Source organism: Mesoplodon densirostris, chromosome 6, assembly GCF_025265405.1.
Source record: "Mesoplodon densirostris isolate mMesDen1 chromosome 6, mMesDen1 primary haplotype, whole genome shotgun sequence".
In the NCBI taxonomy this organism is placed as follows: domain Eukaryota; kingdom Metazoa; phylum Chordata; class Mammalia; order Artiodactyla; family Ziphiidae; genus Mesoplodon; species Mesoplodon densirostris.
The window spans coordinates 28,138,515-28,156,237 of NC_082666.1; the positions used below are offsets into that span (position 1 = coordinate 28,138,515).

Here is a 17,723-nt window from a genome sequence, read left to right on the forward strand (position 1 = left end):
AGATCCCTCACAGGGTGTTTACTTCTGACTAATGTAAGATTCCTGCTCTGAAAAATCCTCCTACCCTGGAGACCTAGGAATGAGCTTGAGGAGCCTGCTGCTTTGCAGGCTAGGGAGAGCAGACTTGACCTCTAAGAAGACCCAGACCTCAACTTCCCCCCACCTTGGTCAGTAATTACAAAAGAGCATTACAAAGTGTCTTAAGGGCTCAGAAGAAGACCAGGAACTGAGAAAAGAGAGCAGCGTGGCCACTTAGGGCTCACAAATCCGATTTGTCCTTTGGTACTCTTCCAGCTCCGTTTTCCTGCTCACAGCCAGCTGCAGCTCTTGCTGGATCACCTGAATCTGCTTCTCCAGCTCTGAGAGCTCCTGCATCACTGAGTTCCGAGCCCCATTTAGGGAGTCTGCTTTCCCATTGGTGGTCAGTGAGGCAGGAAGCTCTCTTCTTCTTGGTGGGAGAGGGATGTCTTGGTGGGTCCGGAGGCTCAGCTGGTTTTTTCCCCCCTCATCACTGAAGATGTATTTTCGTCGATTGTCATGACTCAGATTGGACGTATTCCACACAGTGAGCTGACAGGGTCCCACATTGGACCTAGGAAACCAAGAGACACTTTAGATTGACTTTCTACTCTGCAGCTCTCCCCATCTTTTAGCACTTCCTTGTGAGTAATATGGAACTGGGTACGCAGAGAGAGATGGAGTCACAAAACCATGGACAGACTGCCTGCTGGAGTGTCAGGGGAATAAAAGGAGCCAATGCAGTTCTTTTCAACTGAAGTTCAATGTTTCATCAAGTCTCATGCTGTCCTGAAACTGGAATGGGTGTTTCACCTGGAAGGCTGATGGACCAAGGTATGGCACATTCTTTTATGAAGAACCTTAGATGCTTTTCTATTCTCTTCCTGCCAGTGAGGCTCAGAAAGCCGCACTGACTTGAAACAGACTATGGCTATGAAGATGATGCTTTGGTAGAAATGAGATTCTGTTTATTCAGCTGTTGGACTCTAAGCATGGTCCTGCTGGTAGATACTCTAATATGACTCATCCTTGGCCCTGCAGGACAACTCTGATGTTTAATAGTTGAGTTTGAGGAGAATAAAAGCATTCAAGCTGCAGGTTTCAGCCCAAAGTGTCCCATTATAAGGATGACTTTGTGAGTTGAGAATGACAGCTGAGGTCTGAAGCTTAAAAAAAAAAAAGACCCAAGAAAGCCTCAGGTTCTTGCTGGAATAATGAAAGTCAAATTGAAATAGATTCATAATCCTCTTTCAGGCTCATGTCAAGCCACCTACCACCATCCTTGAGATGGCTGTAGACAGCAAAAGAGTTATTGCTGACCAGGCACAGGAAGAGGGGGTCTGGTTTCTGACATACACTTTGACAGATGCAATGAGAAGAGCTTCTTGCTATAAGAACAGATTAGAGCCCTGAGCACGTGGCTGCTAATTTCTTCTAGCCTTGTTGAAGGAGAAGGAGGAAGAGGAGGCGGAGGAGGATTATGACCACTTTTGCAATCTACCACAGGGCAAAACAAAATAGAAACACTCTATTAAGTCCTTGTGTCTTTGTTCCCATCCATGTAACTGAATCAAGACTTTATTCCTGGACTCTTACTAACCAGGAGGAGAAGGGAAGGACCTGCAGGCGAGGGGAAAAGGGAGAGATAATTAAGTGTTGATTCAGTTACATGGATAAGAACAAAAACACAAGGACTTAACTAAGGTGATCTTGTTTCATTTTGCCCTGTGGTAGATTGCAAAAGTGATCATAATCCTTCGTTCTTCCTTTCATCCATATCCCTCTGCAGTGTGACTTAGCAACTCACCCTTATCAAGGGGGATTCCAGGGGAAAGTCTTCTTTCCCTCCCCCTTGAATTTGGCCTGGTCACATGACTTGTTCTGGCCAATAGAAAGTGGCAGAAGTGGCAGGTGGTGGTTCCAAGTCTTGCACACTTCCACTGCCTCTCTCAGAACCCTGCTGCTACAGTGGAACCAGTCCAGACTAGTCTATTGGTTGATAACAGACCATTGGAGAGAGTCCCCAGTCTTCCCAGTTGACCAGCTGAGGCCATCCTAGACCAACCAGCCCTCTGCTTCTCCCTCCTTTCCCCAAGCTGGCTGTAGACACAGGAGCAAATGTGACCATGATCAGCCAAATTTGGCCCAAATCAGTAGCCTGCACAGCTGACACATAGATTCATAAGCAACTCGCTGTTGTTTAAAACATTATGAACTGAGATGATTTCTCACACAGTGAAAACTGATTGATACGTGCTCCGAGCCATTAAAACACACAAACACATTCCAAACCACTCTGCAGTTCTTTAACATTTCTCATGATTTAAGTCCCATATAAATGAGCAGGGAGCACCACAGCCCAGCTTTCCTGTGTTCTGGGCTGGGTAAAAGTTCTATAATGAGCTCACTTACAGCTCCATTGTCTTTACACTGGGTCAAAGGTGTGGTTATAATTTTCCTTCTAGCCTTACAGTTCCCTTTAATTCTTCCTTCAAATCTTTTACTATTGAGTTTGAATAATTTCAAAACAATCTTGTTTGTGGCATGTGTTATTTGTATATATATGGTTTACAAGTTTTGTATATCTTGAGGTGAGAGGAAAGAGAAAAGAGGAGGTGTATTGGAAACCCGGTGGAGTGAAGGACAGACGAAAATTTACATGAAATCTCATGTTGAATAAACTAAGGACTATATATATAGTCTTTTGCAATATATACTTTTTTCCTCTGCTTTAAATAGAAAAAGAGCAAAATGTTTTCATACCATGGCCCATAATTTCCTCAGGCCTTTCCTCAAACCCGTATGTTAGTAATTCATTCACTTATCTATTATTTTATTCACTCAATAAATATGAAACATAGGGGAGGGATGTCAAGTTGCAGTGGATAAAGGTATTTGCATAGATATTCTTGCAAAGAAAAAAGAGGGAGAGAGTTTTTGAGCCAACGGACCTAACTCTAGGATCATGGAATGATTCATAGTGCAGGAAATCCTGGGAGTTAGGCATCAACACATTTTCCTGGAATGTCCAGGCAGCCTCAGAAATCAGGCAAATAGAAATAGCCAATCTGGTTTTTTTCCAGAGCTTTGTACATATATCTGGGAGAATAATATAGAAGAATAAGCAAAAGCTGGCTTCCATGACATACTCTAGGTGGTAGCATCACAAGTGCTCTGACGATTGACATGCGGCTCTGAGCCACCTACGAATGCAAGGTGATAGGTGCTGAATGCCGGATATGGTGTCTAATTGGAAGAAATGAACGTGTTATATTGTTGGCCTCTACAGTGTTTTGATTGTGGTTTGCAAGCTTCCTCAGCCTTAGAGTGTAAGGCGACCAGTGAGTTAACTGAAGTTAACACTAAAAAGCTTTCACAGGACAATTTTGTAATGCTGAGGTTCAATACTCCACTAGACCATTCAGAAGAGATGTGACAGCTGTGAGCCCTCAAACACTCACTGCGTTTGAAAGGTTATAGGTGGGTGTTGGGTTGTAGGGAGGTACCACAGGAAACATGGGCCCACTGAGCCATGAGGGTGTATTGCCTTAGCTCCTTCTCAAAATAAGGGATTTCAGAAGGGAATCTGTCAACAAAAATGGATAAGCTGAGTGAAAGATGCATTTGGTTCTGAATTTAGGTGAGAGAAATGCAAATAGGAGTCATCTCACAGTTGGAAATGGGATCACTGGCAGCTCCCTGTTTCTATTATGGCTGGAAAACAAATGCTTTGTTATTATGAGATGGTGTCTTTGCTGCTATGTCTTCTTGTGTTCCTCTCTCGTTAAAAATTTATGTGAAAAATAATTATAGAAAAAAAAATATGTAACATGACATAGAACAGCTGTGACCTGATCAGCCTGCAGCTTGTTGCTGATGGGGCCGCAGTGTGATACAGGAACACCACAGACCCTGAGGGAGAGGGGTGTGTGCTCGCTGCCTGGAAAGAGAGGCTTTAAGAGATAACGGAAATGATTCTGACAAACTCGATGCAAACTGCAGAGAAGGGGACTGCAGCAGTCCCCAAGGAGGTAAAAACAATGAAAAAGAGGGCCTCCCTGGTGGCGCAAGTGGTTGAGAGTCCGCCTGCCGATGCAGGGGATACGGGTTCATGCCCCGGTCTGGGAGGATCCCATATGCCGCGGAGCGTCTGGGCCCGTGAGCCATGGCCGCTGAGCCTGCGCCTCCGGAGCCTGCGCGTCCGGAGCCTGTGCTCCGCGACGGGGGAGGCCACAACAGTGAGAGGCCCGCATACCGCAAAAAAAAAAAAAAAAAAAAAAAACAATGAAAAAGAATCCTGTTTTCCACCCCCTTTTCCTTGTCCTCTATTGTGAATAGGAAGTGTGCGTGTCAGGTTTTAAAATTACCCAGAAAGCCAAGCTTGGAGCTGAGGATCTGACATAGATGAGAGAGTTGCTTGGAGGAAATGCTGTAAACCGAGGCCTCTGGACATAAGAAAGAACCAGGACGCTGTCTTAGGCAGCATGAAACAGAGGCCAGCCAGGTACTAGACCCAGATACTTCTAACATCCTTAGCCACCATGAATGAGGCAACAGTCTTCCACAGGCTGGATGTGGGGAAGATGCAGAGTTTCAATTTTCAAATGTCAACTATGCATTTAATGCTTGTTACTTCCTATTAATGAGATGCTCTTTTCTGGGGAGTTTGTAGTAACAGTGCCGGAAAATAGGTTAAACAGAACACGTCTGTTGCATATTTCAAATATTCCTAGGAGTGCTGGAAAGGAGTGGGGAGTGGAAACATGCCAAAAGGGCAATATTGCATGAAATTGCCTGTGGTACTTATGAATTAAGTCTAACTTGTATTTTGTACACAATAATAGCTAAAATAGCTTTGTTTTCAGGGCTTTAGATGTGTTTTATCATTGAATTCTTATAGCATCTCTAGAAAGTAGGTACTCTATTTATCTAATTTTCACGAGTGAGGAAATTGGGGCATAGAGAGGTTAAATAAAGGACTTGCCCAAGACCACACATATTGTAAGTGTCAGAGTCAGTATTTGGATCCAGATGCTTGACCTTAGAGATCACACCAGCACTTAAACCACAACATATATTGCCTCTACTGCATTTCAGTGTCCATCTATGTACAGATATGTTTTTTATTTTGTCTGTTCTACTTCTATTTGAGACCATGTATTTTTACTGATGGTGTTTATCAACAACTTGGTCCGGATTTGATTCATTATACATAATTTCCCTTTTGAGCATGAAGTCTCAGTTACATCTCTAAACTTCTAACAAACATAAATGACACCTGGAACTGGCCTCTTACCTCTTTTCCACACGCTTAGTCTTGAAACGCTGCCGCTTCTCCTCTACGAATGAGGTGTTTAGTGCTCTATGTAATCTCTGGCAGAAAGAACAGATTCACACACAGAGACTGTTAGAAACACACAACCAGGGGACAAACTACCCCCTGAGATTTAATCTCTTCACTACAAACCTAGGCCTCTTTAAACAACTTAACAACGATGACGGAAAAAAAATCAATATTCAGTCCCAAATCTCAAGAGAGCAAAAATTCTAATTATAAGTTATTATTCTACCTGGAGGAAAGAAAAGTAATTTGATGGGAAGCTCAGAAATACTCTGAGTTGTAAAAAGGTATGCGATATAAAGAAGAGTTATAACCAACACGTGGCAAAGGGCCTGGTACAATCGCTAAAGGTGAGTCAAATACTTAAGTCTGACTTCTTAACAGCCAAAACAAAGAAGGTAAGAACTCCTGATTAATTAAATTAATCATGCTAGCATACAACGGAGAGGATCAGTTGTCTGCAGCGTCCTCCTTAGGAGACCAAATAGGTCCTAGGATGAAAGTAGGAACAACAGGGTTCACAGGTAACCAAACCAATGATAGTGACCTATTTGGAAAAATGTATTGCGTTAACAAAGCAGCGAGTCAGCATAACAATGCAGGGGGCAAAGGTGGCAGAACTGGCAGCCTCACTACTGAGAGGCTGCGATGATAGTGCACTGGGAAGTAGGAGGGAGTCCGTCGGGAGGTCAGGATGGCTCCTCCGGCCTCGCTCGACGCCGCGCTCAGCGGGGAACTGCTGCCTTTGCTAGAGCTCCTTCATCAGTAAGAAGCCTTCGGAGTACATTTTGGCTCTCAGTGCCAGTTTCCATCAGGGTGAGATGTGCAAAGGGATACGCTTGCATGGTTGTCTGCCTGACATTTTCAGTTCTCTCTGTAAGTGAGTGTGTAGGTGTCTGGATTACATGAAGGAACTTTGATCCTGTGAGCTCGGCCTTGGCACCAGTGGACTTCAAAGCTCTGGACCATTGAAATGCAGTGAGAACAGGGGCTGGTAGGTTCATCTAAAGGGAAATGGACTTCAAGCTCATGTAATGGGTTTCAATTTTTTTTTTTTTTTTTTTTGCGATACGCGGGCCTCTCACTGTTGTGGCCTCTCCCGTTGCGGAGCACAGGCTCCGGATGCGCAGGCCCAGCGGCCATGGCTCACGGGCCCAGCCGCTCCACGACATGTGGGATCCTCCCGGACGGGGGCACGAACCCGTGTCCCCTGCATTGGCAGGCGGACTCTCAACCACTGAGCCACCAGGGAAGCCCTAATGTGTTTCAATTTTGGCAAGAAAAGAGTCTATAGGAAACAAATCTTTCACACCATCTCTTCAGACTGTCACTAAGAGAAGCCAGGTTAAAAGCGATGCTATTGCTTCCGCTGTGAGCAACAGTGGAGGATTATATGTAAAGGCACGAGCATTATGGGATAGCTTAATTTAAGGGGCAAGTGAATTAATGGGATAGAGGGAACTCCATCTTGTACATTGAGAGTGTCTACACAACCCTGGTTCTCTTGGTAACCTGTCATTTGTCAGTCTGACTTGGGGTCCTGGATTCTCCCATTACTGGGAATTCTGACGTTTAGGAATATTGGAGGAAGATGCCTGTGGCACTCACCTGACTGGTGTGGAGCCAGTATTGCAGCCTAGATTTGTTCTTGATGCGTGGGAGCAGCAGCCTGTACACTATGTGCTCACCAATGGTGGTCAAGATGGAGAGACCAAATCCAATGCACAGCAGCACGAAGAGTCCAGAGAAGTGTTTGATGCCCATTTGCAAAGTCTGTGGCAGAACAGGAAAGGAAAGGCAATGAATGTGATGCTCCATCTGGTCCCACGATTGTTCACTCTTAGATGCAGATTCCTTTTTGCTGGACCCAAGGAAAGCTGGAGACTGTTCCTCTGCATGCTCCGCAGACATCACTAAACTACACTGTGAAGGGAATCCATCCAGGACTGAGGGTTGCTGCAGGGCACAATTCCTGGGGTGCTACTCACATACAGTCCTATTGTATGAATGGTTTCTGGAGTTGTGCAGAGGCCCTGCATCTGGACTACCCTATGGTCTCAAGAGAGACACAGAGAGATAGACATCGAGAGAGACTGAAAATGGAAACAATTTAATATATCAAAACATTAGTTATCAAGGAAAGAACCTCTCTCAGGGACAGAGAATGAGTAGATTTAAGGGGAAAAAATGATGAGTTCAGTAATTTTGACATTTAGATCTGCCAGGGAACATGGAGATCATCTAGTTAAATGTCCTCATTTTAAAGATGAGGAACCTGGGCCAGAGAAGTGAAGGAAATTGAGCCAGGTCACAAAATTAGACAGCCACAGAGGAGAAAGAGAAGGGACCTATTTGTTGATTGCTTACTTTTTTTTTTTTTTGCACCGAGATAGGTACGATAACTGCAATTTATAGTTGAGGAAACTGAAGTTCCTGCAGCATTTAAGTGACAAAGCTGGTCTATAAGTCAATGTTTGTTTAGCTCCAAAGCCTGGGCTCTTTCTACTCTACAACAAAAGAGCAACAACAGCCATAAATATAATAACTTTAACACTTGTGACAGGCACTTTGCTAAATGATTTACACGAAGTCCTTATGAAATACGTATCATCCAGTCACCGACATCGATGACCAGTCAGTCCTGCAAAAAGAAAGACATTTGATACCTTGAGTGCCTACTATGTGCCAGGCACTCTCCCAAGTACTGGGGGGGTGAAGATAGGAGGGTTATGCCCCTGCCTTCAATCAGCTTGAATCTAGGGAGGAAGCAAACATTTATACCCCGTGGTAAATTGATCCATGCCTCCTGGGTTTTGCAGAGAAGCTGGCTTATGAGATAAGACTTAAAGTAAGGGAGGTAGAATGTGGAGGCTCGGGTGGGAAAGTAGCACACTAAGCTGAGGGAAGCAGAAACAAAGAATGTAACAAAGACATGAACTTCCAGCACAGTGATCTGGGGGCTTGTGAAATAGAGAGCTGTGTTCAGGGGTAGGGTGCAGAAGGTCTGTGTCCTGAGGGAGAAACAGGCCCGCACTAGGCAAGCCTAGATTAAGCACCTCACCCAAGATCATACAAACCAATGCTAAGGAGCCTAGGTGTCATTCCTTTGCTGGAGGCTTTTGGTCACCATCATCATCGACAATTATTTAGCACTTAATATGTGGAAGACACAGTTCTGAGCTCTTTATCAATGTAGCAACTTGCTTAATCTTCCTAAGCACCTATGAGAGAGGTACTGTTACTACCTCCATTTTACAGGTGAGGAAACTTAGGAACAAAAGAATTAAGTGACTTGTCCAGGGTCACATAACTAGTAAAGGTCAGAGCTGGAGTTCACACCCAGGTAGTCTGGCTCCAGAGCCTACACTCTTAACCACATAATTTGACTGACATGAGTGATACTCCCGTCCTCTTGATGGGTCTTCCTTTCGTTCATTCTCTCCACCTCTACCCCCAGTCCTGGAGAAGCAGCCATTCGGGATGGCTCAGACATGGCTAGACCTCCGTGGTATGCCAGGAAGTCTATCTGGGGACCCAGACTCAGAGGCAGAGTTTGGAGATTTCAGGCTTTGGGGGAGCCTGGGTCATGGAATCTCTTTTCCTCCATGACACTACTTCTGGCAGTGGCTCTGGACCAAAGATGGGTGCTAGGATCCCTGAAGAAGAAAAGACGAGGTGAGCAGGGGCATAGAGTATGCACCAGGTTTAGGAGACTGGGACACAGGCAGGAAAACTAGCACACACCTGAGAACGAAGGAGGAAGCCCAGCCTTAGGGAACAAGAAATGCTGGTCTAGGAAATGTGAGAGGTGTATCAGACCCTGAAGGCTACTCGGGTACGAGGGCTTTTCCTGGGACATCTCTGTACAAGTGGTGACCAGCCTGACCTCCAGAAAGTATACACAAATGTGCTTGAAAACCTCCCTTGGCCTGGGCCTGTTGTAATGTGTAAAGGATACGGCTATTACAGAAGGATTCAATTACTACTGCTGTGGGTGAAGAACGCCCTGGGGGAATTAATTTTGGACTTTAACACTAACAGCATCAAACACTCAGCAAAACGCTAAACAGACTGGTGTTGCTTTCTTATAAGGTGCTGCCAAGATGAAGAAGAAAAATGTAACTTACAGTGAATCATCCTGCTTTTAAAAGCATGATGTTCCCTCTGTTTTTTTCTGCATAACAGTAATTAGTCTCATTTTTCTCTTATTATCCCAATAACAAAGAGGCTGTATTCAGTTTATTTTATACATTTCTTTCTTTAAATTTCTGTTGTTTACATCCACATGCTAATAGACTAATAGAAGTAGTTGCTGCGTTTTTTTTTAATTGGACATCTGTGTGCCAGACACCATATATGCATATTATGATCTTATAATAACATTGTAAGTTAAGTAGTATTATCCCTATTTTACATTTGAGGAAACTGAGGCTCATTAAATACCATACCCAAGATCATATAAGCTAATAAATGGGGAAGCCAGGCTATGGATCCAGGATTGTCTGATGCCAAAGCCTGCACTGCCTTCAAGCGAACACCATTCACAGCTACCCCTTGCTATCTGAACTCTTACTATTCCCTGCTACAACTTGCAAAAAATTTTATTCAGAACTCACCATCTGAATAGAAAATCCACTATAATCTGCCTTTGGGCACCAATGAAAATGCTTATACTGTGTCTGGGTCTCAGTGATAAGATGTACCGCTGCAGTTGTAATTCAGCTGTCCTTCCCCTAGGACCACACTACTTCAATGTGCTATGCATTACATATGTGCATCGGCCCCACATTATCAAGTGAAAACTTTTTGTCTGATAGAGTGGAACTTGCTCAACTTGACATTTATCACTGGTCAGAGGAAGAAGAAGAGGAGCAATGAATATTCAATGTCAATCTTGAAAGTAAATTTAAGTGATGCAGACAAAATAATGACTGCAGGTGCAAGTGACAGGAGTAGAAACATCACATTCAGGAATGCAATCACAGCCCAGTCTCATGTTGTCAAGAGCTGTATTAATGAAAGCAAAGAAATGCAAACAGACATAAGTTTTTTATTTTCTTCATCCCATTACTTTATCCCATTTGATAGCTCACAGCCACGCACTTCTGGAGTCTCAAGAGCCAAGGAGAGAAGACTGTCCCAGGATTTAGCCACAGGCAAATCTCAGGCATTTATGGCTTCACTTACTTCTTCACAAGCTCACTCTAGCCCATCCAATCTCACTCCGTTAACTCTTTAATCAATACGTAACCACTCAAAAAATTGTCTTGCTTGCATATCAGCCTGTAGGTAACCATGCTGAAACTGGCACAACAAAGCCATGGAATACCTTACCATTAGATCTACACAGTTTAAAAGAAAGGGAAAGGTTTAGAGGCTAAAATATTTGATGACTGAATTATTATCCCGACTGAATTAACTAGATCTTAAAGAAGCATGGAAGGGTGGAAAGAATTTAGAATAGTATAATAGGGGCGGGGCGGCGGCTGTTAGCGCGAGACCGAGATGGTTAGCGCGAGACTTCGAGACCTCGAGACCTTGAGACCTCGAGACCAGTAGTTTTCGGCGGCTAGAGGTCTCGCTCTGCAGACAGTCAAGCGGGCTGTGGTCCCCATGGTAGAGAGTGCGGTGAGAGGCGGATCGCGGTCTTCTCTCAGGGGCCCTCCCTTCCAGGCCCTCTGGCCTCGGGCTGGTGGTTGAGCCGTGGGGGGCGGGGGGGGGCCCGCACACAGGCTGAGGGCTGTGTCCTGCAGAGCTCCAGAGCCCTCGCCATGGCCCCCTACTGGCCGGGCCCAGGCCTTGAGGCAGCAGCGAACCTCTGCCCCATCCCCACCTCCGCCACCTAGTAGCGGCGGCGGCAGTCACCGTGGGTCACCGTCCGTGGGACCCGGCCCTCGTCTGGGGGGTCTGAGGACCCTGAGGGCCGGCTGGGTCCTGGGCGGTGATGACGGCTGCGCAGGATCTGGGGACGTAGCCCTGAGGGTGCTGCCAGCTGAGCTCTGCCTCTTCAGTCGGGCTGGGCACTGGCAGGAGGACCCAGACTGAGTGCTGGACTAACGCTCCCGGGCAGGGTAACTGGCCCCCCGCAGGGACTCCTTCCTCTTAGCCAGGGCCTGGGCCTCAGAGGGCGAAAGTCGAGCCTTGCGACCTTGAACAAGTAAAATGAGGGGTAATGATGTCGCTTTGCTTACAGAATTTGTTAAGTGTTAAAAGCCGCAAGGAGGCATGGAGACAGAACTAAATGCCTCCCCTTCCCTTTCTTGTCAGAACAAAGAATAACATTTGTTTTGGCGAGGTTTACAGGAACATCATGACCTCAAGAACAAAGGATCTGACGCCAAGAAGTCTGCATCAACTAACCACGCCCCTCCCTCACCTTTCCTATAAAAGGGCTTTGCTGAAAGCTTTCTGGGAGTTCGGCGTTTTCAAGGTATGAGCCACCCGTCTCCTTGCATGGCCCTGTAATCAACCTTTCTCTATTCCGAACTCTGATGTTTTGGGATTGTTTGGCCTCACTGCGCATGGGGCACACGGACTTGCATTCTGTAACAATAGGGCAATCAAATCTTAACTGTCTACTTAATAGCAGTAAACAACTTGGAGAATTTGCTTAATGTCAGTTTTCCCCATCTGTAAAATGGGGCTAATAATATATTTAAAACAGTTGTATGAGGATTAAAGCTGTTACTAGCCAATATGATAAATCATTATTATTGTTGTTATTATTACTAATTTTATTACTATTTACCCTGCTGGTGGAGATGAAGGCTTAAAGAAAGAATACTTGGCAGCCTGGGCACTTAAGTGTATGTGCATTCATTTAATGAACACTCCTTGTGTACCGTGTACAATATGCCAATCGCTGCTCTAAGCCCTTTGCCAGCATTAACTTCAGCTCCTCCAGAGCACTGTTCTTTGGGGGCTGATGGCAGATTTTCCATCGCAGGCTTGAGGAATGCAGTGACGGACCTCACTCGTACTCTTATGGAGTCCTCATGGTTTTCTCCTGAGTAATGCCTTGATGGTTGTCCTTTAGGAAGGAGTCATCAGTGTGGAAACTCTTAAGTAAGTGCCTTCCTCTATACGGTGTGTTATTAGGAGGTAGCGAGGGGCAGTGGTGAGAGCATAGGAATTAAATAGACCAGGTTCCAGTCCCTGCTGTGCCCCATGAGCTGTGAGCTCTTAGAGGAGCTGTTACTGTCCCAGCCTCAGTGTCCTCATCCGTAAAGTGGTGATAATAATCACTTGCTTTATATATTCTAAGAGTGAGATGAGGGATTGCATATAGAAATATTATGTAGAAGGAGAAATATCATCCCAAGAGTTAACTAATTTAATGGTGAAACAGACATTACCAGGAAGATGGTACCACTTCTTTGAAATAAAACGGTGCACAATCAGAATTGCTTTACTCCTGCCTTGTAGAGGAGGTAATGTGATGCTGGATCTGAAATTTTAGTCAGTGTGAAGTCGAGTTCCCCATTGTTCCACATATTAGAAACTTTGTAGTTCAGCATTATTATGGGACTCAATGCCATTGTTTCAGTTTTCTCCAGCCATTATTCTTAGTCATTTCCATGGAAAACACTATTTGTCACTCTTTCCATGTATCACTGTGGGGGGATTTGGATTGCTGGACATTCACTGCAGGAAGCACATTAAAAGGACTGGCTGATTGTTTTGGAAGAAATCAGGATCCTGACACCACTTCCATTTCAGTAAGCCATTTTTTTTTCCTCAAGAGTTTTCAGGAAAAGGACTGTGAAGGGTTACATGCAAATACAACTGACACTGGAAAATAAAATAGAAACAGAAGTAATGAGAATTGAGGCTCATATAAAGCTTCATCTTCCAAGTTATTCAGCAGAACAAGTTTCTGAGTAATTCACACAGTCACTCTGGGAGCTTTACAGTTGGAAGCCCTCACCTTTCTGTGATTTTGCTGGGCACCATCTTTAGCATCTATTTGTATTGAGGTAGTCACTGTGTAGACTGTGGAACCACATCGCCGTGAGTTTAAAAGCATTCATGAGCATCAGAGTTCTCAACTGCAACTCAGAAATACTATAATGGTGTCATATAATGTTATTATAGGTTTAAGTGGGATAACATCTAAAAATTAAAAAAAACAACACAACACAACTAAAAGAGCACACCAGCGCACATTAGGGGCTCAAGAAATTTTATACCTTGTCTCCTTACTTTTCCCTCTCCTACTCCTTTATTTGCTTTCTCCAAAGCAGAAATTTGACTCTGGCTGTATGTGTTTTATCTTTCTTGGATGTGACAAACCTTGTTTGAAGTTTAAATCCATTTAACAAATATTTCAACAACATGGATGGACCTAGAGGGTATTATGCTAAGCGAAATAAGTCAGAGCGAGAAAGACAAATACAGTTTTCACTTATATATGGAATCTAAAAAATAAAATGAATGAATATTATAAAACAGAAACCAACTCACAGATACAGAGAACAAACTAGTTGGCTCCCATTGAGGAGAGGGGTGGGGGGAGGGTCAAGGGAAGATAAGGGAATTTAGAGGTACTACTAGGTATAAAATGAGTAAGATTTAAGTATGTAATGTACAGCACAGGGAAAATATGGGCAATATTTTATAACATCTTTTTACGGAGTATGATCCATAAAAATAGTGAATCCCTATATTGTACACCTGAAACTAATATTGTAAGTCAACTCTACTTCAATAATAAAACAATCCATTTAACACATATATATTGAGCACCTACTATGTGCCAGGCCCTGTGCCAGGTAATGGAATTTTCTGTGGTGAACAAGACACAGTCCCTTGAGAAATCTACAGTTTAGTAAGTGGTATGGCTTTAAGGATGTATCACTATTTGCTCAGTCTTTTATGTTTATCATGTATATTCAAAAGGATCAAGAGTAATATGCTTGATTTTCTTTTGTAATTCTGGGATGGTGTTTAATATGAGCTTTGGAACATACGGTTTTTCAATCATAGTTTTGCTATTTAACAACTCTGTGATCTTGGGCAGAGTTACTTACCTGAGCCACTGTTTGCTCATGTGTAAAACAAGGATACAATTGCTAACTTATAGCATCATTTTCAGAATTAAATGAGATAAAATGCATAAAGTATTAGACTCAGTGCCTAGCACATAGTAGGTACAAATATGGTAGATATTACAATTATTGCCTACTGGAGACTTGTCTAGAAAATTCTAATTCTAGTAGATTGTTTGTATATATACACATGCAAATATACTCAAGTACTCATTTGTTTTCTACACAAATATCTATTGAGCATCTGCAATATGAGAGGCATATGGTAGTGACCTAAGGCAGATACTTTCCCAGCTGTCTCTGTCCTCATGGAGTTTACCGTTTGTAGGGAAGATGCACATGAACCAAATTATCATGCCCATAAATGTTCAGGGGCACCTGTGGTGAGTGTCACAGATGAGAAGTAACACAATAGGAATTTAATCTTAATCTAGTCAGAAAGATTAACAGAACTTTAATTGGGGAAGTGATGATTGAGCTGAAATCTCAGGGAGAAGTTAATTGGATGTTTAGGTAAGGATGTGTGTTCCAGGAAGAAGGACTTCCATGTGCAGAGGCACTGGGGCAGGAAGAGTATATCAAAGAGGACAAACTTAAAGGCCAGTGTGGCCAGAACAGGGAGGTCAAGGGAGAGCATGGTATTAGATGAAGTGAAGAGATGATCTGTCCATGCCTTAGACACTGAAGAAAGGGCAGCATTTATTCAATCATTCCTTTACAGGGCATCATTTATCCAATTATGTTTTGACATATAAAGCATTGAGGGCATTCAGAGATGGTCCCTACTCAGAAAGCTTACCTACTGCTGAGTGAACTGAGGCATTAGAGATTGTGATTAATTACAGCACAAGATGGAAAAAGAAAGATGTCATCAGAGAGGTAAGGGCAAAGAGCTATAAGAATTCAGAGAACTGAGAAATTGTTGAGAACTTCCTAGAATTCTTGCTGGGGACAAATGGAAGAAGATTTTTTTCCCCAATACAAACAATACAAAGAAGTATTGTTTGATCCTGATGAAGACAAGGGTGACAAATACCATAATCATAGAAGTAGGAAAGGGAGTAGGCATAGATACCAGCAACTAGTTTAATGCGGCTGAAATACTTGAGCAAAATATGAGAAGATTAGCTGGAAGGAGACAGATCAAGGGGAGTTTTGAATGTTTGGCTGAGGACACTTGGTTTCCATATGACAGGGAAAGCACAGATGAGTGACCAAATCAGAACTTTATTCTAAAAAGATAAATCTGGCATTGTTAAGGGTGAGCTGAACAGGGGGAGTGCCTGACAGTTGGGAGAGCGCCTGACAGTTGGGAGAGCGGCCAGCGAACAATGACAACTATGCATGTTTGTCTGGAATATGAGAGCCTGAGCTAGGATGAAAGAGGCACTAGAGGTGAAAGGTGAGGTGTATTCATTTGCTAGGGCTGCCATGACAAGTACCAGAAACTGGATGGTGCTTTCAACAGAAATTTATTGTCTCCCAGTTCTGGAAACTAGAAATTTGAAATCAGGATGTTGGCAGGGCCATGTTCCCTCTGAAACCTGTAGAGGAATCCTTCCTTGCTTATTCCTAGTTTCTGATAGTTTGCCAGCAATCTTTGGTATTCCTTGGCTTGAAGCTGCATAAATCCACCCTCTGCCTTCGTGGTCACATGGTGTTCTCCCTGTGTGTCTGTCTTTGCATGCTAGTTATCTTCCTATAGGGACACCAGTCATGTTAGATTAGAGACTCTCTCTACTACAGTGTGACTGTTTAATATCATCTTTGATGACCCTATTTTCAAACCAGGCCCTATTCTGAGGTACCAAGGGGTTAGCTCCTTAGAACTTAAACCTATCTTTTTGGGGGGTACAATTAGACCCATAACACTAGGCCCAGTGTCTTACTGGACAGAAGGACAGAGGGAGGAAGCAAAGGTGAGACTCCAAATGTGACTGCACTGGCTTCCCTGGCTGACCAGCCCTGTGCTTGGATGTTGCAGGAAGCCACCTCTGCTGTGTGATGAAGGGCTCACACGGTGTGTGTAAGGGCTCCAGGGCTCCCTGCCCCGCACCCCCTGACGATACTGGCTTCTTATCCAACTCCCACAGCCACATGGGAGGAAGTGTCTTCAGAGGAAATGTCGGGGCAATTTCTCACATTCTTAGACTTGGTTAATACCATCTGTGAGATATAAAAAAGATGGTTTTCTGATATTTTGTGACACTTCACATTATAGCCACTAGGTGATGATCTTCACACATTTCCTTCCTTTTTTTTTTTTTCAAGCTGGAATCTTCAGAGCCTGGAGAGTTAACTGTTTAGCACTGGGAATAATTAGGGAGGAGTCCTGTTTCATGTGATTCCCCCACAGATTTCAGTGTATGGAAATCTAAAGTGGAAGGAAGACTGTCTCTCACAATAGTTCTAATCAGTCTGAGCACTGTTCACACCTTTTAGTTGCATAGTAAATAACATTTTGTAAATATTCACGAGTTCATTGAATTCAACCAGGGGAAAAACAAGGACTATTAACAGTATGCGATCATGGGTATAATGGATGCTCAAGCATCTCTGGTGTATAAAAGAGGAGACCCTTATTCCATGTTATCTGTTTAATTGCTCATTAGCATGGGTAAAGCGGGACACTTGCTGGAATTAGTTTTCACTGTATCAGAATTAAAACTTCTGTCATTTATAGTAACCAGAGAGCAACAGAGAAGCAGCCCTAGCTTTGTGATGATATGGGGTGACGAGAAAACAAGACTAGAGAATTGTAGGTCTCCAGCTTGTGCACCCAGCAACCGGACTTTGAAATACCATTGACCACATTTAAAGAAAGTAGTTACTGTTGTTTCTTTAAATATCTGTTTTAAGTTCAGGCTAATGGTTTGTATAAGCCACCTTCATGTTTTCCCACTCAACCTAGAAGCTGAGTTGGACAAAAGGAATAACATGATACTGTAAATGCTGGTTTATCCAGCACATTGCAAAACAGAAAATTCCAGAATCATGTATTTCACAAGTCCTCCCCCCAAAAGTCTTCAGTTCTAGAACATGTAAGTAATATAATATAAAAGAACATTTATGTTGGAATTATAAGGTGCTTCTGCTTTTTTGGAGATGGGTCCAGGAGTAATTTTTTGCATGTGTTTATTATTTATCAAATATTTTTTCTTCTATATGCATAGCTCTATACTCAGGGAAGGAGGGGGGAACATTTGCTAAGCTAGGTGTTCTCCATAAACCGTCTCATTAAATACATTTTATTACTTACAAGCAGACTCTATTATTATTCCCAGTTTTGGGGTGAGGATGTGAAGTTTTAGAAGTTT

General features: G+C 43.4%; 1 protein-coding gene across 1 annotated transcript in view; it reads right to left on the reverse strand.

The window, feature by feature from the left end:
- Window positions 1-252: 252 nt before the first annotated feature.
- GRIN3A (glutamate ionotropic receptor NMDA type subunit 3A) overlaps window positions 253-17,723 on the reverse strand; it is a 151,664-nt gene continuing 134,193 nt past the window's right edge. The window contains exons 7-9 of the mRNA XM_060101066.1: window positions 6,968-7,132; window positions 5,315-5,391; window positions 253-592 (exon numbers count right to left, since the gene is read on the reverse strand). Coding sequence (XP_059957049.1) covers window positions 253-592; window positions 5,315-5,391; window positions 6,968-7,132 — 582 coding nt within the window. The remainder of the gene's footprint in view (window positions 593-5,314; window positions 5,392-6,967; window positions 7,133-17,723) is intronic.